Source organism: Furipterus horrens, unplaced genomic scaffold (assembly GCF_987537825.1).
Source record: "Furipterus horrens unplaced genomic scaffold, mFurHor1.1.pri manual_scaffold_4, whole genome shotgun sequence".
NCBI lineage: Eukaryota > Metazoa > Chordata > Mammalia > Chiroptera > Furipteridae > Furipterus > Furipterus horrens.
The window spans coordinates 184,863,267-184,887,128 of NW_028327174.1; the positions used below are offsets into that span (position 1 = coordinate 184,863,267).

At 41.7% G+C, this 23,862-nt stretch overlaps 1 protein-coding gene across 4 annotated transcripts in view; it reads left to right on the forward strand.

Annotated features, from left to right (window-relative positions):
• The window catches only part of PALM2AKAP2 (PALM2 and AKAP2 fusion), a 300,990-nt gene that overhangs the window by 123,615 nt on the left and 153,513 nt on the right, over nt 1-23,862 (forward strand). The window contains exon 7 of one of the 4 annotated variants that reach the window (XM_090274550.1): nt 6,184-6,879. The exons of the other annotated variants lie outside the window; for them this stretch is intronic. Within the exon in view, the coding sequence (XP_090130676.1) occupies nt 6,184-6,879 (696 nt within the window). The remainder of the gene's footprint in view (nt 1-6,183; nt 6,880-23,862) is intronic. 4 annotated transcript variants of the gene reach the window in all.

A 23,862-nucleotide genomic window follows, 5' to 3' on the forward strand; every position in this document is an offset into this window, starting at 1 on the left:
CCTTGAGACACATTCATCAGTAGTAGGGCAACTGGGACGCTTGGCCCGAAGCGCTGAGAGCATTTGTATCCCTGGGTGCTTTATTATTTTCCATTCTTCACATCCCTCTTAGTAATATTCTTTCCAGCACTCTTCAGATTGAAAACTGCCCTTCTTGGCCAAAAAATGGAAGTAAAGTTAGATATGAGAAATAGGCTTTTGCTTCTTTATCCATCAACATCACATATGTGCTGACTTATTTTTGTTAACACCAAGGGGTTCTGGGAAAACGATTATTCAAAGAAACTTTTGATTACTGGTTTTGAAAGTCAGAGATTGCCCTCTGGGAGGTGAGGGAGAATCTGTTTGGAGTTAATTTCCTTATTTTCATTGTTATTGACATCACAATACCCAATTTTCTATTTCCAGGCTCCAGAGAAAGTGTGAACATATATGTATGTGCATAATCATACGTCTGAAGGGACAAGACTGCACATATATGTATGTTCATTCCATAAGCCAAGCATGTACACAGCTTCTCTTCCACATTCCAGAGGTAGTGCTGGTTACTGAGTGTTCATCAGAGTGGGATGATCTCACTTCCGGGTGACAGGCATGCTCTGGCTGTCTCTCACCTCCCTGTTGTACTTTACACATCACTGTCACATGAGTGTACATGCTGTTCACAGCACCATTGGATATCAAAGCTGGAGACCCTTCATTGTACAAATGGGAGAAGTGAGACCCAGAGATGGACTGTCGTCTTGGTAGGAATCCAGACCCACGGTCACTCTCCCTCCTTCTGATGCCTCCCATCTTACTGACTAATGACAACAGCGATGTCACTTTATACTTTACATGTGGACCCTCAGCCTGTACCTCCTCCCACTGGTCACAGCGAGTCAAAGGACATGAGCTGGGAGGAGCCTGAGCCAAAGGATCTAACAGTGGTGGATTTTCTGTCCTTACGGGATGCAGTGTCTTGTTTTGTAAGCTCTTGGCTTGGTTCTGAAATGGGATCATGTCAGTTGGCTCCCCTTCCCCTTGCCATATCACGTGCTCATGTTTCTTCTTCCCTGGGCTCCGTGTAGCCCTGAGAGCTGCTCTCTTTTTACTCAAGCTGAAAGTAACAGGGAAGAAGACTGTCATAGAGCCAGCAGAATAAGTTGGATCCAGAATCCAGCATTCTCTCCTGCTCAGACCCATCTTTTGGGGGGCTGCAGCATGCCAGGCCACAACAGCTTTTCATCCCCCAGCCCAGCCTACTTTTTAGGCAATTTTCTTCCCAGGCGCCTCCCACTCTAGCTGACACCTGGCTATTTTCAGAACCCAGAGGCTGGGGATTGTCATCCCCCATTACAGTGTTTCTGCTTCTTCAAAGTGGTTCTCCTTACGGAGAACCTTGAGGGAGTGAAAACCTAGTAAACCAAACAGCAAGGCCCCAAATCAAAGCACCAGTTCAATCATTCACATATCCCATTGCAGAACCCAGCTACTCTGGTTCTTATTTTTCATTAACAAAATGAACGTGTCACTCCTCTGTCTTATGAGGCTATTGGAAGGAATAGTAAAAATGCTTTGTATACTCCAATCAAGTTGTCATCAGTATGTCATGTTTGAAAATCAATAATTAAATTATCATTTAATAAGAACAGACTTCATTCAGTCATCTTACTACTGAAACGTCCATGGCACTGTATCCTTTCTTTTTGCTCTGTCTCCAGATCCTCCTTCCAGGACATGTCAGAGAGCTTTCCTTCAAATACTTTTATGTCCGTGGGGCTCTTTCAAAATCTCTTGCAGGGGGTCCCCAGAAAGTCTCCTCCCCTGAGCAGCACCCCTCATCATATTTTTCAATGAGATGAGCATGGGACCCTCATCACTACACAGATCGTGGTGTCCCTGCATCAAGGGAAAACCTGACGGAAGAACAGAATGGATTAGAGAACATTCTTTGTGGTTAGAGATGCGCGTTACTTAAGTGCGAGCTCTTTGGGGTCTACTCCTTGGCAGCAGCAGAAGTAGAAGTCTTTGCCGTTGTGTGTATGCATCAGAAACAAAATGCTGAATTTAAAATGTAAGTTTCCATTTCCTCCGGGTTCATATCCACCCTAGTTCACATTTGAAATATTGTTGGCTGAGAACTGGAGCAAAATATAAATGCTCATTCATCAACAACACATTTAAGATAAATGCTCGTGCCTCCTGTGTGGTTTTCTGAATGTCTAATAACATCCTCATGTGTGTATCCATGAAGTCTAGAGATTGCCTTTGTGTTAAGCCAGAGCTTCTCAGCGTTCCTCTGAGTACCCCTTACTAGCAGAGAGTGAATGCAGATAAGGAGTGTGAGATCAAACCCTGGAGAAACCTGCTAAAAATCTGTGGTTCCTTTGCAGCCTTAGGTTTTAGCTGGGGGGGCGGGGGGGGGGCAGTACAGATGATGTTGTATTTTATGGCATAATATATCTAGGTTTATTGTATTATAGAACATGTCTTAAAATGTTCTACCCCCATCTTCTAGAAATATTGGAAAGCCAGTGTACAACATGTAAACATAAATAGTCATGTGTAACCCTAATGAAACCATGAAACGTGGGGTTCAGAGTCAAAGCCATGTCACGTTTAACGGAAGACAGTTTAAAATCACGAGTATAGATAGGAAGTAAATAAATAAATAAACAAACAAACAAACAGGAACTCTATTCTTTATCTGTTTTCCTGGAAGGATATGAAAAGGAATCCATGTGTATCTCCACCTGGACGTGTTTCTTAATTTCTGTTTCTTCCCTCCACTTATCACTCTCTCCAAAGCATCATCTAACACCACGCAATGCTCCTTTGCTCTCTGTGTCCCACACGGCTTTTACTCTCTCTTCCACCAGCCTCCTTCTTTCTCAGCTCTTTATGGCGTGGATCTCCTTAACCCCTCTAGCAAAGAACACCCCAGTGTCCCTCCAGTCTCTGATTTCTAGGAACAGGCAAAGACAAAATGAGGCTGAGGGCCAGCATGATGAAGGGAAAAATGGACCAACAATGACAGCATTCTCGTTCGTGGGCAGAGGGAGAAGGATATCTCTAAAGATTCCCATGTTAATATTTTGATTCCTATCATATGGATATGAAAATAGAAATATTTGATTCCATACTCTGTACTGGTTGCAGGTAAAGGTGTCATTTTACTCACATATTGCTGGGTGTTTGGGAGATAATTAACAATTGTACCTACAACTGATAATCATTATTACCTTTCTTATCTCTAAATCTGTCCCATGAGTGTGCTAATAGTGATAGGATGTAATATTTTAACCCCAAAATGTACTTTTTAATGTCAACGTGGTATTTAGAGAACTGACTTCTTGTGGCCCACGCAAAACTTTAATTTCCTGTTCTATTTGTCTGATGATATATTTTGTGTAAAATCAGGAAATAACAGAGAAATATTTCTGTTCATGTCATTGTCACCGTGTGAACCCATATACCTCCATGACAAATATTCGCTGGCGTCCCTTGTGTCACTTAAGGAAATGCAAGATCTTTGCGCTGAACAGTGAAACTTTCAAAACGGACACAATGAAAATGAAGCACTGGATTTTGCTTCAGAGTCTTAGTTAAGCGTCAACCACGAACAGATCATATCTTACTACACAAGCAGGTGGAACACTGTCATTGCTGTTTTTTTAAAACCAGTTCAAACATCAATTACTGTGTATACCTTTTCGTTGGTGTCATATTATACAAAGTATCTGTGATTAGCTTAAGGCAACTCAATTAGACTTTTCAATTAGTAACATTGGTTTCACAGGTATGTATATCAGGTACCTTCTGTACAAAAGGCTCTAAGGTAGGCGCTGGTGGGGAGGGGGAATCACAGAAAGAGGACAGGCAAAAAAGTAGCCTTCAAAGATCTTAATCTGTGGAGCTAATAAAACATTCCCACAAATAATTACACTGCTGAGGGGTAGTATAATGAAAGTGTTCAATGCCTTCAGAGAGGTTTAGAAGCCATGTTCAAGGACTCTTTAAGAGAGGGATGAAGAGGGGGCAGTAGACCTGGACATGGATGGACGAGTCACGCTTGGATGCATAGGAACTCAAAATAAGGACATTTCAAGAGAAGGGAATCTGAACAAAAGCAAGAAATCTCGAGGTGTGGGGTGGTGTTATTTGGTTGTGCTAGAGGAAAAGGGAGCAATAGCACATGGGACTAAACAGGTATTTTGCATCTCCTTAACACAGCTGGGGGACGTCTAACTATTCAGAAAGAGGGGGGAACAGAAAGGCAATGATAAGCCGAGACGTGACACATGACTCCAGGAGACTGAGGGTGAGAAGGGAAGAAAGGCGGTCTGGGCAGAGAGACAGCAGTCATGGGAGGGTGTGGAGTGTCTGAGAATGGTGAGAAGTTTGTTACGGCTGGAATGTACGTGGAGTGAGAGGGGCTGCAAGACAAGCCTAGGAAGGAAGGTTGCAGACCGGTTCAGAAGGGAATTGAATGTCAAATTAAGGAGTTGGATGTTTATCCTATACAGACATAGGAACCAACAGAGGATTTACGAGTAAGGTAACTGGGTAGGATGGAGAATAGGCTAACAGGAGTCAGCATACTTTTTCTGTAAATGGCAAGATCGCAATATTTCAGATTTTGTGGACTATATATGATCTCTATCACATAATCTTTGATATTTTTTCTTCCCCCATCCCTTCCTCCCTCTCTTTCTCCCTTCCTCTCTTCCTTCCTTTTCTTCCTTTTTTACCATCTTCTAATAATATAAAAACTATTCTGTGATCTTCTGACCACACAAAAGCGAGCCTCAGGCTCTCTTTGGCCCTCTGTCTGTGAGAAGAGATGAGTGGCAGGTGAAACTGGAAACAAGGCTGTGGTGTAGAGAGCAGAGGAGGGTCTGGCCTAGGGTAGTGGTTGGTGATACAGGCAGTGGTGAGGAGATGCATGGGGTGGGTCTGAGACACAGTTAGTTACTCTCAACAATTTAGAGTTTGGTTACTGGGTAATTAGGAAGAAGAGGACAAACACATTGGGTGCAATGCTGAGCCTTCTCACTTGAGAGACTAGGTGGTCCTGGTGTTGTTTATTACCAAGACTGAGGGAGTCTGGAGAGAAGAAGATGGATTTAGTTCTGAAGCTGCAGAGGTTGATATATCCATGGGCCACCCAGAGAAATGGCGCCTGGGGAGAATTGGCTCTCTTGGTCTAATGCCCAATTTCCTCCCACTCAGAACATGTGCCTCTGAGGTAACAGATTTGAAAGGATGGAGTGTCCCAGGAGACTATAGGACTGGAAGGAACTGGTCCTTAGGAACTCCCGACTGACTGCAATGGATTTGGGATGAGATGGAGAAAGCGATACCAGAGCAAGAAGAGCACATAGGAAGCTCTCCCAATAATCCAGGGAAGAGGAAATAGTGTCTCAGGTTGAGCAGTGGCAGTGGAACAGGAAGAAGGTGACAGATAAGAGAGGTGGTATGGGGCAGAATCACGAGCACTTGGCACTGGGCACATGGAAGAAGAAGAGGTCCCTCCTGTGATTCTCCTCCTCAGATTCCAGTGTCGGGGATGACGTGCCCTCTACCACGTTCTCTTTCTAGCTCTTGTTTGAGAAACTTAACTAAGTGACTGAAGTGCTCACCGAGCGTACCGTCTGACTACTTCTGTAGCTTTTCCATTTTGCAAATACCTATCCCACCTGCAAAAACCTTTACATATTCTCCATTAATAGTAAAGGGGAATGTACAAGAAGCAATGGAACACTTGGTGAAAGGGTTAAAAAAAAGAGATAGAAGATTCTGAGACTAGGATACATCTTAGCCAAGGGCTTTACAACTGTCTATAAGCTGAGGGTAAGCTGTCAATCAAGGTAAACTTGCATGTTGCCAGCCTCCCTGTAATTTATTACATGGGATCTAAGCAGTTGCTTGTGGCTGTATTGCAGTAGATCTTCCTTAGAGGTGTAAGTGCCAATGAGATGCGGTAACTGTTCATCTGTCTTCCCAGTGCATTAAGCTGCTGTGTTAAAACACATATATAACCACCTCTGTCCACAATGTGCACTCACTCTAACACTCAAGATGCTTGGCAGTTAGACTAGAAAGGGCACAAAGCCTTTTTTTTTTGTCTGTTTGGCAATTAACCATTCACTGGCTTTTTTTGTTGTAACATGCACTTCCTTTCTCTTGTTTTCATTCAAGCTGTGTACGCCATGGAAATTAATGTGGAGAAAGACAAACAAACAGGAGAGACCAAGATTCTCTCTACATCCACCATTGGCCCAGAGGGGGTCCGTCAGAGAGGAGTCAAAGTCTGTGATGATGGTACCAAAGTAGTGTATGAGGTGCGCTCAGGAGGCACCGTAGTAGAAAACGGAGTGCACAGATTAAGCCCCAAGGACGTAGAGGAGCTTATTCAGAAGGCTGGACAATCAAGCTTAAGAGGAGGGCACGTGTCCGAAAGGACTGTGATTGCAGATGGGAGCCTCAGCCCCGCTAAGGACCACGTGCTCTGCAAAGAGGCCAAGTTAGAAATGGTACAGAAGTCTAGGAAAGATCACTCTTCCGGGAGCTCAGGGCAGCAGGCCCAAGCCCCCAGCACCCAAGGGCCGGAGGCAAACTTGGATCAGCCCGTCACCATGATTTTCATGGGCTACCAAAATATCGAGGATGAAGAGGAGACTAAAAAGGTGCTAGGCTATGATGAAACCATCAAGGCTGAATTGGTTCTCATTGACGAAGACGATGAGAAGTCATTGAGGGAGAAGACAGTGACGGATGTGTCCACTATTGACGGGAATGCAGCAGAGCTGGTGTCTGGGAGGCCCATCTCAGACACCACAGAGCCCTCGTCCCCAGAAGGGAAGGAAGAGAGCCTGGCCACAGAGCCAGCCCCAGGTACCCAAAAGAAAAAGCGCTGTCAATGCTGTGTTGTCATGTGACCACCTCTTTCTTCCCTTTTCTTCTGGGCAGCCTCTGCCCTCCACTTCCGTAGACCTCACTGTACCACTAACTGCAATACTGTGAACTGGAAGCCAGCACCTGCCTGCCTTGCAGTCGGATTGCTTTGATCTCTCTTTATTTTTTCCCCTTTTCCATTTTTCTCCAGTTTCCTCACCTCAGAGACAACGTGCATGTGTGTGCTCCATTCTTTCCAAGAACTTGCTTTTCCTCTCAACCTTTCCTTGTGTCTTCAAGAGGGCATCAGTTCCTTACTGCTCGAGTGGAATGGACTCTTCACATCAGCGAGTTCTATAGTAGCCTTAATTCACTTGACTGGACTTGAACCCAGTGGCCCCGGGGCTTTCATTTTGTAGTGTTCCCATACCGTAGTCACACATTGCTGGTGTCTCACTTGCCGTCCTTGCTATGGATCTTTGCTTTTATATCTTGTGTGGCAAAATGCTGTTGGCTCTAGCCGGTCGCTAGCGTAGCCAAAAGTGGACCTCACTTAGTCTGTCCGATCTAGGGTAATGCTTTTTGCTGCCTTACATAAGCTTCCAGATTACAGTATTGTGCACCTGTGGCTTTCCTTCTGTTAAGCCTGAAATGAAGCTGATGTAAAAGGAAAGAACCCAGTGCTTGTCAAAGCAAAACGTAGGGACTGATGTCCGTCACCTGCCCATCAGCAGCCATCCCTCATTCATGGCTTAACTGATGGACCCTTTATAGAAGAAGCACCATTTTTTAATTTTCTAAGGACATGTTTTAAGCACCAGTAGTGATCTCCAAATGTAGGCAAATCCACGAACCTTGCTTCTATTCTCTCAAAATGATGTAAATTTTTATATTGGTTTCTTTTCCACGGATATTTTCTGATCATGTTACTCTGTTTGCAACGAAGGGATCATTGTGAGGCATGTCTCTGCAGTGACCATATTTCTAGGACAGTCTTTCCGACCCACAGTGGTGGCTGGGAGGCTCCCACTTCATTGCGGATGGTGCTGTAACTGAATGACTTGTCCTCTCACCTGCCGAATTGATTACAGAGCCTTACTTCTGGACTCTTTTCTTTCTGTCCCCACGAGAAAGAGAATGTTTCCTGTAATGTCAGCGTGTAGGTTTAGCTACTCTCCAAATAAATTTTAAAATGTAAAAAAAAGAAAAAAAAAAAAGTAAGATTAAGAAAGACCTGTCTTTTCAATGTTAAATGCTTAAATTCATTCCACAAATGCTGATTGGATGGAGTGGCACATAGCTGAGCTTCCTAAAGCATGTTTGTTAAACTTCTGGAGATTCTAGAATATCCAAGAATAGTTTTTATCGAGAACGTAACGAACAATTATTTAAATAAATTCTTAGCACGCCCCCCCAAAGCAAACAGCCACATTTATAGTAAAACCAAAGTGAAGCAATTTAATAACATAATAATATGGTGATATAATAAAATTTTAACATTTTAACTGATTTTAGTAACAGTGATACCTTTCTTACCTTTAAGTTATTCGCCCAAATATTAATAGCATTGTTACGAATCATTCACAAAATGATCTGCGTTCCATAAACATAGTTTCAAAAAACGTGCAGTGAGACATACTGCATCAAGTCTAACTTTTGTGAAAAGTCGATGCAAAAAAAAAATAAGGTAGTCTTGAGAGAATTTGACCACAGAACCAACTAAATTTGCCCTAACTAGCTTCCTCAGTGCTAAATCTATTAGTATTTTTAATTTCTTGGCTTGAAATTATATGTGTTCTAATCAAAAAGAAATTTTTCTTTTTGTTTGAGGTTAATTTTTCTCTAATTACATTGTAATGAGCACAGAGTGAGTCGTGTTATCACCAATAGGTAAACAAAACAAGATAAAAGGGGGAAAATTAAAGGAGCTAAATTCTGTTATTTCAGGTGATTTCATCCATGGCTTGGTTTTGAATAGTTGAGGGAATTTTCTTAAAATTTCAGGTTCACTAAAGCAGCTGCAATTGAAGAAAACTGTTCTGTTATCTAGAAACAATACCTGCTCTTGCTGCCTATAAATCTCACTACTCCTCAGCTTCCTGCTCCTCAGTGAATGGCCACAGAAGCATTATTTAAATGTTAAATGACATGCCAGATAAACTCATTTACATAGAAAAAGAAAACAGTTTCAATGTTTTGGACAATCTATTATGTTAATAATTTATTTAAAAAGAAAACTCTAAAAGTTTACCATAGCTTGTCTTTTTTTTTTTTTTTTTTTAATTCCCTTGGGGATGAAAACTATCCAATATGAGTTTTTAAAAGCAGGCTTAATGAGTGGAAAGGTAAGAATTTAGGACCCTTGGGCTTGCTGGCTGATAAATAGAATCAGAATCTTCTAGGACAGATAATTCCCTGAAATGACCCGCCCTTCCTTTGGTAAGTGAACTAGTTTCTCAAGAAGAAAATGATCTGCACCTCTCGCCACAGTACTACACAGAACCCCTGAAAGATCAGTGATAATCTGCCTTCCCATTCACCGATAATTCTTATAAGGATTACCAATTTATATCCATTAGAGTGCTCCCTATACTTTTACTATTAAAGCGTTTCATGTAATAGTTTTTAAAGCAAGATGTGTTACCTTTATTTAAGTGATTTGTGGCCACAGTAAATGCAGGTGTGTTTGAATATGGCATATATTTGCATATTTTGTATCATTTTCCTATTATAATGGGGGATTCAGGCTCAGCCGGTATTTTCAGGGAATGAGACCTATAATCCCACCTACGGCAGCAAGTAACTACCCTTCCTAATGGAGATACTGCCTTGTGATTGTGAACATTCTGCTTCCCCTGCTGTCATTGCCATTCTCTCTGTATTGACTGACATCATCAGGCTAATTAGAGAATCAGCTATGAAGCTGCAAAACCATTGTCTTTTTGAGCCAATCATTACTTGGACATTCTTTTAAAACCATACAATTAGTTCCCTTTTAAATGGAAAAGAGGAGAAAGAGGGAGAGAAGGAATATTCCATTTGTTTATAAATACATTTTCAGTGACATTGAATTAAAGACCCTTTAATGATTAAAATGATGAAGTTTAATCTTACATAGCCTGAAAAATTGTAGTGACTTGTATATCCTTGACTTTTTGTTTTGTTTTGTTTTTGTTTGATGTGTAATCGGACAAACTATGGGGAAATTTTTTTAGCTGTGGCTCTTTTACCCGTCAGTATATGAATTCCTTATATAAGCAAAAATTAGCTGACTCTAACAGTGATCTGACAATGTCCAATGATGTCACTTAATATTGGGAGTATAGAGGACAAGGGGCTAGGGAATTCCCTGCTGGCTCTACCCAAAACGTAGTTTCCTTCAGTCTCCTGAGCAACCTGCAATTATTCAAAGACTTTCAGGAAACTCAAACAAATTCTAGTGTTCATCTGATTTGACTTTTTTCTGAGATGTTGATAGACATGTTCAAATTCCTACCTATTACATCTTACTCCTGGTAATAAATGTGTTTTTCCTATATGCAAGTAGAATATTTTATTTTGGGTAGGGTCAAGTTTTTATAAAAGTGGAGAAGCTATATGTCTAGAGATATAATATCTCTGGAGCAAAACGTTGAGGCCAAGTGTGACAACAGCTTATTTCTCTTCACTTCTGCAGAATTTCTTTTCAAGGGACCATAGAACATGGTTGGCAATGGCCATTATTTAATTCCAACACATGAACAGGTAGCAAAAGAGGAGGAGGTGATATGGCAACAGAGGCAAAAACTGAACCACTAAACTAGTACTTTCTTTTTAAAAAGGATTAACCCTATCAATTTAAAATACAGATGAACAGGAGACTTGACTTGGGGTGGTGAACAGACTATACAATATACAGATGATGTTTTATAGAACTGTACACATAAAACCTATATAATTTTACTAACCAATGTCATCCTGATAAATTCAATTTAAAAATAAATAATAAAAATAATGAAACAGATGAATATAGACAAAATGTGCACAGAGGACTTTTTTGTTCTTCCTTAAATCTAGAAGTTCAGCTGTCTCGGTCACTAGACCCCCTGTGGAGTTTAACTCACCAAAGTCCTCATTTCTTGGGGGACTATTCTCATCTTCCTTAGTATTACTTTGTTGACAACAAATTCTAAGGTGAGCGGTTTTATGTTGTATTTTTGCAATTTGCACATTTGTTATTGAAACCACAAATTCTCAGCATAGCTAAGACATAAATGTCATAAACTTTGTAGATAGGCAATCTTTTAGAAGTTCCTCAATCTAGAACTCCACTGGTTAGGATAGACCCAGAAAGATCCTTTGTCCTGTTGGGTAATACCACCAGCTGGTTCATTGAGGTATAGTGTATACCCCAGAACAGCTCAAATTCATGAGCAAGATGGGGGTCTTTAATACCTGCTGCCATTTCACCGTAATAGCGTAGCCCTCTTCTGGTCTTATCAGGAAAATTTCCCTGCATTTTCTAGGGAAAGAGAAAAACTCGTCTTTCCTGAGGAGCACCATGCAGTTATGTGTCTGTATTTTCATAGCTTCAGCAAACTCCATAATAAAATTCCCAGTCTTAACAAAAACCAAAATACTTATTATTTGATTGTAGAAAAGGACAGAGTAAAGATTACATTCTGAAAGTTTCAAATGGCAATTTCACTAGGGAATCCTTCGATCAGCCTTGCCCCCACCCTTAATTTTTATAAGACTTAAATAGGCCCCTACTTCCCTCTCCACTCCAGTCTAAAATAGGAAGGCCAGAACTGTAGTGCAAAAAAAAAAACAAAAACCCTGCTCTCAATGTGAAAATATAATATGTCATTCTGGGGGACCGCAGACTTTCTGCATCTGAGATCTGGACAGCCTTAACTTTTGTAAAACACAGTTTTTCAATGCTCTCTTTTACAAAGCAGGAAAATAACACATTTCCTGAATTTAATGACTTTTTATATTTTGTGACTATTTTCTAAGGTTGAGGTGTGAATGGTCATCTTCTTCCCATAATGCCTCTTACTCTTCACCCGGGGCTCTTTTTTGCAAGTCATTGCATTTTTATCAAAAGAAAAGTGTATCTCATGAACCACAAAATTCTCCCTCAACTTCAGGCAGTCCTTCTAGAGTGAAAGAGCAGAAATACAGAAAGAAAAGAATTACAGGGTGGCTTTCTTTTTATTTCACTATGGTTAATGTACTGTATGGTATATATGTTTACAGAATGTATCTGCCTTGTGATGTTAACAAAATGAATGACAAAAAAGAAAAAAAGAAGAGTTTTGATGTGCCATTTGAAAGTTTGCCTTAGCATCACTGTTTATGTTCTCCTTTTCTGTCCTTTTTAAAAAACGCAGGTTGTATTCCAAAGCTGTATTAACACAACATTCTCTTCCCCACCCCTGCCCAGCCCTCTTCAGAGCTGTGAATTTCACCACAGGAGCCTTGAGGCAGAACCTTGCAGGTCTTGCCCAGGGGGAAGAAAAAGGGCATAGCTTGGGCATTGCCTTGGCCCATCTAGCAACCAGACGCATTCTGTCTTCTCACCTTGGCCTGCCATATCACACTCTGACATTCCTGGGGTGGGCGCATGACCTGCAGCCCTTCCCTCTGTGAAGGAGGTGAACTTGTCGACCCCCCACCTCTGGTCTGGGAGCATATTTTTAAGCATAATTAGCGTAGTTTGAAAAAAGCAAGGTAGATGGACTCAAATGATGTGATTGAGTCGTTACTGATGGGTGTGCCCAATCATTAGAGTCTAAGATGAGTAGCATCATATGGATGGGAGTGAGGAGTGGCTAGAGAAATGGACTATTTTACATTTATGTATTTTTTTAAGAAAAACTATTTTTATAAATGAAATCTATATGCATTCTGAAGCTTGAGTTTGGAAACTCCCTTGATTGACTGAGTTATTTCTCCATTCCATTAAGATAACTTTCTGGTGAGTTCTGTAGCACTAGCCCAGACCTTGGGGGGCATGATCAAAGGTTCGTGACCTGCCCTTGCACCACCACTGCATGAACCCCAGTTTTTCTAAACAGACCTAGGTTGTAAAATCAAGCTTCCTGTAACTGTCATTAGAGAAACTGTGTTAGATATGGCCTGAGAGCTCTCTGGGCTCCCTCTTTAATTAAAGAAATATATAATGATCTTTTGAAAGGAGATAGCTATTTTCAATGTAAGCCAAGCCCAGCAATTATCAAAAGTCCAGCTCTTTCACATATTGAAGGAGTAATTTGAGGCTGAGGGACCACTCACGATGTTGCATTTGGGTAATATACATGAAATGGCGAGTCAGAAGCATCTGGCTCTCTAGTCTATACATAAATGCGTAAACTAACAATATAAATCTTACCAGGCATTATTGGCCTTGTCCGTTTTAATAGGCTGCATTGTATTTTCAGAGCTAAGTAGAGAGAAAGAATTGTCTTTATCCATCCGTAAAGATGACGCTAAATTTTTAGAGTGCTTGGATCCTGCCACCCCCCACCCCTCGGCACCGCCTGCCCCACCAATTTTCTGCCAAGTTCCTGAGTTCTCATCACAGTCACACTCAGTTTCGTGAGGATCTGCAGCCACACCTGTTCCTCTGGCCCACGGCGGAACGAGCCTCAGTCTGCTGTCCCCTCCTGTTAGACTCTCTTCCCAGGCAGCGTCCTTTCCCAGGATGGGCCCTGTTTCTACTAACTGCCCTCAAAGACCGAGACCTTTTTTCCCATAAGGCAAGATCATAAACACTTTCCATTTCAAGGAAAGTAACCCCTCTGATTCCCATGCAAATCATTTTAATTCCTTTATCACCAGAATCCCTCCAGCAGGCTCAATGCAAGCCCAGCTGTGAACATCAGTGTCAGGGAGACAATTTCCAAAAACGAAAGAACTATGCAACTGCCTGAAGGTGCTACTGGAGAGCCGATTCACTCTAGTTTCTTATTACTACGGGAACCTCTCGCTTTAGAGATAGGGTGGGCAGGGTAGGGGGCCCCGCAGTCCCTTGGTTTTGCAATGACATGTCTTTATCTACAAAGAGGCCACTGGGCAATGCCTGACCTGGACTATTCTGTGTGTAGCTCCAACTCCAATTTCATGAATTCCTATTTGGGCAAGTAGAAAGAGTTCTCTCCTGTGTGGGGCTCTGGAACATTCTCTCCTTCTCTCAAGCTCCTGACTTAGTAGAGTTAAAATCATACAGGGGTTCCAGAAAATGTTGTGTGTGATGCAGCTTTTCGGTGAATGTAGGTTGTTGGTGGAATTTTCAGCTTTAGCAGCTCACTCGGGGTGAGTGACATCTCTGTAAATATATCCGTTTTGTGATTGGTTGGGGGTGGGGTGGGGCCCTGTCGTGCTTACTCTGAATTAGACTTGCCGAGCTAGCTGCTGTACTTGTAACCTGAAGTGTACTTTGTTCTGTTTCCTTCAGATGAAAAACAAAAACCAACTTCAGAAATAACACTGCCAGCAACAGCCAATGCTGTACTTGTAGCTTCTCTCTGTTCCTCTGTACAATATTAATAGACAATAAACTGCCTTTTCACTGCACCTACCTCTGCGTGTCTGTGCCCCGATTCTTTCCCTGCTCCCCCGCCAGGAGTGCACACCCACCAGACCGCGTCAGGAGCACTTTCGACCGCTCACGAAACCTAAACACTAATCAAACTTGAACATGCTTCAGAATCACCTGGGGGTACCTGCTGAGGATGTGGAAGCTCAGTCAAACCTCTGGAATTCAGATTCCTGTTCCTAGGTCAGGACCCGTTAACCTTTGTTTTTAATAATGTCTCTTGGTGATTCTGATCCATGTAGTACCTGGCCCATCCATGGGTTTGGGTGTCCCACAGTGGGAATCCCTGCGGCCTGCCTGTTCCAGCTAGTTTCCACACTAACTAATACGATCTCCCAACACAACCTCCCTCTCACCTGCTCTTACACATCTTTCTCCACACCTGTCATCCTTTTTCTTGATCCTTGCAGGCCTCTAGCAGCAGCATTGACTGTGATTTCATGGGTGAAACTCAGGCTGCCCCTTAGATTACACATTCATCCAGAGTAGTCTTCTAAATGTCTGAATACACACGGGCACTTCGTTGTTCTTCTTTACTGTTGTATCCTCTTTACCTAGAATAAGGTCAGCAAACTTTTTCTGTAAATGGCCAGATAGTACGTATCTGGGGCTTTGAGGGCCAGATGATTTCTGTCACAACTACTCCGCTCTGCTAGAAAGCAGCCGTACACTATTATGTAAATGAATGACTGTGGCTATGTTCAAATAAACTTTATTTATTAAAACAGACTTTGGGCTGATTTTGGCCTTCAGGCTTGTAGTTTGCTGACCCCTGGCTTCCAACAGGCCTGGCACATTGTAGTTACTCAATAAAAAGCTTAAAAGTTAATGCATGAAAGAATGAACAAAGGGCAGATGTGATATCACCTGTAAAAATGGCACAGAAAGTTCTTGTCCTTGAGGATATGGAGTAAATGAAATCATTTATGTGTTGGGGTTCTATGGTGGATTTTTAAAATGTCTTTATGCATGGAAGGGAACTTTAAAGATTGAAACATGAATGGTGCCTTATAGACTGCTCGAACTGCCAAGGTGATACTAATAAGAATTTCAACCAATACAAAGTTGAGGAAGTGCAAGGACATCTTGTCCTGGTCAGAAATGCTGGGGATATCAGAACTGGTGGTCTCTAGGCTTCTAAGCATCTAGTCTAAGTGTTTGTGGAACTGGGTTTTGTCTCATCCATCCTGTACAGTGATTGGCAAGCTTTCTTTAGTTACTCTTTTTGTTAATTGAAATATTCTTTATTATGTGGACATTCTTTATTGTTTTTGTCTTACATTGAACCATATGAAACTGCCGTATTAGAGATTAGTAATGTTGACAGTTTTGTATAATTCAACCTGATCATTTAATTTCAGGTTTCATTTGCTATCATGAATGTCTAAAGCTTACCAGATGAACTCTGACTTTAGCAGGAGAAATTGAGATGATAAAATAATGACTTTGGAAGGGAATATAGTTCAGTACCACCGATGCAGAACTAGGTATTTCCCCTGGGTGGGTAGGATTTCCTTTAATCCTACGTCAGTCCTATGAGGTAGACATTTCTATTATTATTATTTGTACACGAGGAAACTGATTTACAGAAATAGAACCATGCCCAATGTAGGAAAGCTAAATTTGGGGTGTAGGGAGAACAAGTTTCAAGCTCAGCTCTCTTTACTTCCTTCCATGTTGTGAAAGTGAAGTGGGGATGCAACTCAGACTGGATACAGAAAGAGCTGGATATCAGGACCATTTATGCAAAAATAAATAAATAAATAAATAACCAACAAAAAAAGACAAAATGGTACTAATTCTTATTTTGCAACTTTACCTCAAGCAAATGTTCTGTAATAACACCGCCCTCTGGAGGATGGGAGGTGTCTCTGCAGCACTTTCTTCCCAAAGGAGAAGCAGAGGGTAAAATCACCCTTTGTTCTCTTACTTATTAATTTATGAATCTTGTTTTTCTGCTTGATAGTGTTTCCTTCCTCGTTCATAAAAAGGATGAACAAAACTGCCCTTTAGAGGAGCCATGTTCTCTTATTCGCCATCACCACCACCGGTTCCTGTTGTCTGACGCCTGGCCAGCTTCCTTTGTTTGTATCACCTGGCTGGCCCCTAATGACATTGGAGTAAATTACCCATAATCTACCACAATCCACTCATTTTATGGCTGGGTCAAATGAGTCCAAGGCGGAGATAAGCCTTATCCATAACAAGATAATTGTGGAGCCAGAACTAGAGATGACGTCTCTTCAACTACTTTGGAGGAATGAGGCTTGGCACTGTGTTTGGGTTTGAAGATGATAGAAGCATTTTAAATTAGAAACAGGCTATCAGTAGAAAGCCAACATCAGAATCTGATGCTTTTGCTTTTTAACGGAAGAGCCCACGTGACTTGTATAATAATAGATTATCACAGGCTGGCGAGATCGCTTAAAACTCAAGAGAAGAAAAACCCTTTTTCTACAACAATTTATAGTGTATAGTTTATTCTACTCTGTAAATGACCACTGTACTATTTTTAGAATTTTGTGGTATCATGTGCTTCATGGTAAAATTTCATTCCTAGGGAAACAAACAAAAAACTTCGTAGTCAATAATTGAGTAGTTCTGGGGGCTTCATATTTCTTCTTAGAAAAAAATAACAAAAGGCAAATCTCCAATGTACTTGAATTGAAATGTGATCTTCTCTCCCCTCTGAATTCTCAGTCTTTTATCAGTCTCCTGAGGTCATGTGTTACAGCATAGTAACATTCTCCAACGTTCACTTCCTGATCTTACTAAGAATAATGACCTGCAGGAAGCTGGACAGTTCAAAGAACTGATGAAACAGGAATCTTTCTTCCTAAGACTTGTCATCTAAGACCAATGTGATCTAGTATTTCTAGTGTTTCTGTTTTAAAAAATATTAACTAAACTAATTAAATTTAAAATGATAATTATATTTTCATTTCCAAGTAACCGAGTATTGAAAACTTGAGCAGTGGACTTACTCTTTTCAGGCCAGAGTTCCTAGGTCAGCCCAAGGAAACCTGAAGATGAGATCCGTTCTGCAAGGAGCATGAATCCTCCATACTATCAAAACATGTCTCAATTTTCCTTTCTTAAAGAGCTTATTTCAAACCAGAGGACATAGACAGGTGTAATAGTTTCTTCTTTCGCTAAATTCTGACCACACCCTAACAATACTCAGAGACTCAATTGAGATTTCATCACGTAAATCCACTCCATTTTTCCTCAACCTTGACTTTTGGGTATCACCTTAATTAGTTTTGTCCTGTGTGTATACCACCTGTGGACCATTATTTGATATTTTAACCACTTCTTTGACTTAAATTTACTTAAAAATAACTTCGGAGTTCTATCTTAAATAGGTAGCACACACCATAAAGGTACCTGTCAAAATAAATATAAATTGCTCTGTCCAGTGTGGCTCAGTTGGTTGGAGCATTGTCCCATACACCAAAAGGTTGCAGGTTCAGATCCCAGTTGGGGCACATGTGGGAGGCAACCAGTCACATCAATGTGTCTCTCCCTTTCTCTCTTTCAAATGAGAATAAAATAAATCTTTGAAAAATAAAAAAAATCAGTGTAAATCAACATTATTATTAATTTCTAGCCATATACAGTTGCCTAAGAATACATACAGTTACGTAGGCCAGCTCTTTCATTGTTAAAGGGGGGACTAGCAGGGCGAGAGAGATGTCAAAAATATACCTCTATTTTTCTAATATAATCAGATTTTGGAATGAAACAATCAAAATGGGAATTACTTTCTTGCTATGTCATTCAGTCTTGTTTAATACCATGCTCATTTACCCCTAAAATTTGGAAAACTCTTCCCTGCCTCATTGTATTCCCATAAAAGCCCCAATTCCTCATGTTGAAGATTAGGGTGAGATATACAGAGTGACTTGCTCAAATCATCAAGAAGTAAGAGCAGAAACAGAGCTGGGGATTCAACCCAGGTCGGGGTGACTTCAGATTCTCTGTTACACCAGGTGCCTGTCCCGCTATTCCTTTTATAAGAAATGAGTCAAATACATCAGCAGCAAACTTCAACTCTCCAGTAAAGATCTCCAGCATTTAAACAAACAAAAGTAACATCTGTTCCAGCTAGAGCTGTCTCTGCCGTAAGCAGCTTTTCATTGATGGAGGCCAGATCTAACTGGGCTCCTGTCTTACTTGAGCCAAGTAAATTACATGATCAGATATGAGTTTAGAGATAAAGGGGGAAAGTGATGTAATATGCAAGTACCTGGTGGGCTCAAGGGCTGGTCCACTCTGAAGCACTCCTGCCTTCAGCTTCAGTACATCTTCTGAGCTCAGACAAGCTGACGCCTGCTTAGAAGACTTCTTGGTTAACTCTTGAAGAGTCAGGATTTTGTCAATGCAAGCTGTAAAACTGGCTCGGTACTAAAGACTAAATAGAATTAATGGGAAAAGAACAGCTTGGGGACATCTCAAGTCCTCTTCTCTCTCCCCTTTTTTCTTCTCTGTTCTTTTCTATTGAATGAGCCTGTTTTTCACATACCATATACTCATACCTACAGGAGGAGTTGAACTTCTCAAGAAGTCCATGAAGTCTCCTAGGAAGCACTATGCTATGTAGCGATCTGGTCCTCATTTTTTGCTTGCTGCACATTAGAATCTAGGACATTTCCTTAAAAATATAATTATACTAGGGCCCCACCCCAGAGATCCTGATTTAATTGGTATGGGTGAGGCCTGAGGCATTTATTAAGTGGCTCCAAGTGATTCCAATAGGCAGCTACGGTTGGAAACAATGGCAGGAAAGAGCCTAGGGTGGGCATACACGGTCCCGGGGAGATGTCCAGGCTGGAATCCTTGTCTCAGCTCTGCAAACAAACAAACAAAAAAGGTAGGCTTTGGAGTCAGGACCAAAGTCAAATTCCAACTCTGTCGTTGGCCAGCTGGGTGATCTTGGACAACTGGTTTCAATTCATCAAACTTAGGTTCCTCTTCTGTAAAATGAGACTGATACTTATCAGGTAGTATTTCTATTAGGAATGTTTTAAAGACTCCTCTCTGCTTTCCCTTTATCCTTTATTTCTCATTTAGAAAAGAAAAGTGTTTGAGGCATTCATTTAAAAATGCAGCAGAAAAAATACCAAGAGAAATCAGGTCAAGAGAAAAATAGGATGAAACTGGAGGACTCAGACTAGCATAGATTTCTAAATATTTATTTCTCTCTCTTTCCTTTGTTTGGGCAATTCAGTTTGTAAAATGTACAACATAATACTACTTTATCAATGAAACCACTGAACTCGAAGTTCTTGGGTGTGTTTTGAAAACAACCACCTTGTTCTGAAAGCAAACTGTCTCGTTCTTTTTCTACTCCTTAACCCTAAATCAAAAACACCTCCTGACTAGGGCAAGTCAGTCTGAGGCCACAGAGGTTTCTCTCAAGTGCTGCAGATTCAGTTCTTTAAGGAAGGGTGTGCTCAGGCCTTAATTAACTCATCAAGAGGCTTGAAATCCAGACGCACGCCGGAAGAGAAAGTGTCTCCCAGTTCACCTTTGCTGGACACAGGGTGTCATTTCTCCACCTGTGTCTAGCCATTGTCATTACCTCAGCATTAGTAGAGATCACACATAGAACAATGACTTATTGGAATCCTTACTGAGTTAGAGCCCCATCTGTTCTAGAAAAAGTGTTTATTCATAGAGTCAGAATCCTTGGGAAAACAATATTTAAAGCCCTAGACTTGTGGCCTTGGACATGGGACATGGAACTAACAATCCTTACCGTAGATTTGTTTTGAGAATAAAATTTTCAATGCTCATGCACAAAGAACTGAAAGCAGGGACTCGTAACAGCATTATTCCCAGTAGCCAAAAGGTGGAAACAACCCAAGTGTCCATCAATAGGTGAATGAATAAGCAAAGTATTGTCTATGCCTGCAGTGGGATATTGCCCATCCCTAAGAAGAAATGAAATTCTGATGTATGCCACAACACAGATAGACCTTGAAAACATTATGTTAAGTTAAGCAAACCAGACAGAGAAGGACATGTGTCATATGACTCCACTTACATGAGATCGAAGACTAGTCAAATTCGTGGACAGAAAGTAGAATAGAGGTTACCAGGAGCTGGAGGAAGAGAGTATTGGGGAGTTACTGTTTAATGGGTACAGAGTTTCAGTTTAGGAAGATGAAGAAGTTCTGGAAATGGATAGTTCTGGAAATGGATAGTTCTGGAAAAGGATTCCACATCATTGTGAATGAGCTTAATGCTTTTGAACTGTGTACTTTTGATTAAAATGGTAAATTTTATGTTATGAATATTATAGCACAATAAAAATAAATGCCTCATTCAGTAATTAACCATTAAAAATATTCCAAAAACAAAAGAAAAACAAGGAGAGAGAGAGAGAGAGAGAGAGAGAGAGAGAGAGAGAGAGAGAGAGAGAGAGAGAGAGAGAGAGAGAGAGAGAGAGATTGTGCGCTAAAAGACAATATTAAGATGCTAATAAGTGTTAATTGAGGTCAGGAGTGGGAGTTCTGACTTTATGAGCAGTCAAGGGAGACTTTCTCAACGAGGTGGGATTGGAGGTGGGGTTTGTGGGACGAGGAGACCAGGCGCGGAAGGAGGCAAACCCAGGCAGGAGAAGATATGTAAACAAATTGGGAAGCTGTAGCGTGTTGTCATGGAGGCCAGGTGAGGACGTGTCCCTGTTCTGTCTTCTGTTGGAGACCGGAGGTGGGACCGGGTGTTAAGGGCCCTGGAGCCCAAGTGGACGTGGTTAGACTCCAGGCAGAGTGAAGGCACTGAAGATGTTTGGGCAGGGAGGGTGGTAGGAACAGTGTTTTCAGAAAGATTAACTTGGGGCACAGTGTGAAATGGATTGGGGTGGTGGGACCCAAGAAGCTGAAGGCCAGCCAGGGTGCTTGTAGGAGTCCCAGCTGAAGCAGCAGGGGGACTGTGCAAAAGACAGGAGGAGGTGAATTGGAGATGGATTTCCAAGGAGACTTGATAGACTTAAGATGCTGGAAGGGTGGGGGGTTGGGGCGGAGTAGGGGACAGGAAGAAGGGGCAGAGTGTTGTTTGTCTAGAAAAAGAAGAGCTTAGCCCTGGAGCCGGACACCCTGAATTCAGATACCAGCTCTGTTGTTTATGAATTACGACCTTGGTAAATAACCTCATCTTTCTGTCCTCAATTTCCTCATCTGTAAGGTATGGAGGAAGGAATGAAACAGTAGCACCTCTCACACAAGGTTGTAATGAAGGTTAAATGAGGTAATATTGGTAAAGTAATTAAAATAGTGTTTAGCACAGAATATATGCTTCCTGTTATCTGTTGAATCTGTATGTTAGGGTTGGGTCTTTTACATTATTATTTTTTAAAAATTGTCTCTGACTCTTGGTATGGTCAGATTTCTTTTTGTTTTATTTTATTTTATTTTATTGAGATATAATTGAAAAATAGCATTGTATTAATTTCATGTGTACAACATAATGATTCGATATTTGTGTATATTGCAAAATGACCACCACGATAAGTCTAGTTGACATCTGTCACTACATATCATTACACATTTTTTCTTGTGATGAAAACTTTGAAGATTCACTTTTAGCAACTCTCACATATACAATACAGTATTATTAACTGTAGTCACCAAGCTGTGCATTGCATGCCCATGACGTTTATTCTATAACTGGAAGTTTATACCTTTACATTATTTTTTATTTGAACTTGTTAAGCATTGCATTAAAATAACGTACTTTAAAAAAGATACTGCAGAGCTGTGCTTCTGAACTTGAACATGCTTATGAAATGGTTGGCAGTCTTGTGAAAATGCAGGTTTGGGTTCAGTGGGTCTGAGGTGGGGCCCAAGCTGCCAGGTCATCTGACGCTGCTGGTATGCAGGTCGCTGCTCGATTAGCAAGGCTGTGGAGGAATGGAGGTCCCCCGGTGTTTGCAGAAGAGCGTACTGCTCTGGTTATCTGTTGTTGCACAACAAATTACCCAAACCAAGTAGCTTATCATAAAACAATTATTTCTTATCATCGCTGTTGCCATTGTTACCTCTCACAGTTCAGCTAGGCAGTTCTTCCTCAGGTTCTCCCTTGAATTGTCATCAGAGAGCAGTGGGGGCTGAGTCACCTCCTGTCTGGTAGTTGGTGCTGCTGTTTACGGGGACCCCATCTGGGGCTGTCAGCCAGAGCATCCCGCTGTGACCTCTCCATGTGGCAGGGAGCTCTGTAGCTGGGTTCCAAGTGTCCCAAGAGAAAACCAGGTAGCCGTGCCCCCTTTTCTAGCCTCATTTCCACAGTCACCCTGTGTGCCTTCTGAATAGTCTGTTTGGTAGATGGGACGTGGGATCTAATAATGCACAGCATTGTGGCTATAGATAACCATACTGTAATGTAATTGAAATTGCTCAGGCCTAGATCTTAAATATTCTCACCACACACACACACACACACACACACACACACACACACACACACACACAGAAAGAAATATAATGACCCAATAGGTACTTTTGAATGAAAAGAATCTATGTCACTAAGGGCCATACTGGTCTAGTAATTCCCACGCATGTTATTATAGTTTGTGCCTCAGTTTCCACATCTTATAAAATGGCTTTTCCCTTTGAGATGTGAAAGTGACTTGAGGGCACCTACCTGAATGAGCCCAGCAAAGTGTCTGCTACTAAATGATTGCTGGCTGGTTGTTGCTGAATAAGAGCTCCAGGGAAGGGGTTAGTATATTTCACGTCATAGAGGAGCTTGTCATCATCACTGGCATATAACACAAGGCAGGGGACCGGTAACTGTTTGGAATGATGAGGCCAAATGACTGCATGTCTAAACGTGAAAAGAGGACATATGTGAGTACGAAAATAAAAAAAGTACATTACCAAGGCCAGCCTGTATACCAGGGGAGGGCCGTTAGACTCACGTCTGGGGAGAGAGAAGCGTCTGAGAACGTGCAGACATGCTTTAAAACCACTGCAGGGCCTTGCTTCAGGACGTTCTGACGGGACAGAAAGTTGAGGGCTAGTGGCCCTGGGAAAGCCGACAGGGTTGTGTTTACATTTGCGGTTCTGAGGTGTTGTGGTTGGGCCACATGGGGTTTCTCTCCAGCAGGCAGGAGGGTGTGTGAGTACCTGCGTACCTGTCTCAACCGCTAGGTAGTAAGCAGCGCAAAAGCAGCAAGGTGCCTTTTTCTCTGTGGTGGTCCCAGGGCAGCAGTTCAGCCCGGTGCTGGGCACACAAAAGGGACGGAATACATATTTGCAGGGTGGATGGATGAATACACCAGAAAGGGACAGGACCGAGGCTCTGGGATCTGTTGTTCTGGAAGCGTCTCACTGGTTTGACCACTCTGTCACTGCGCCCCAGGGGAGGAACTCCTGTGTTTGCTCAGAGGCCACTGT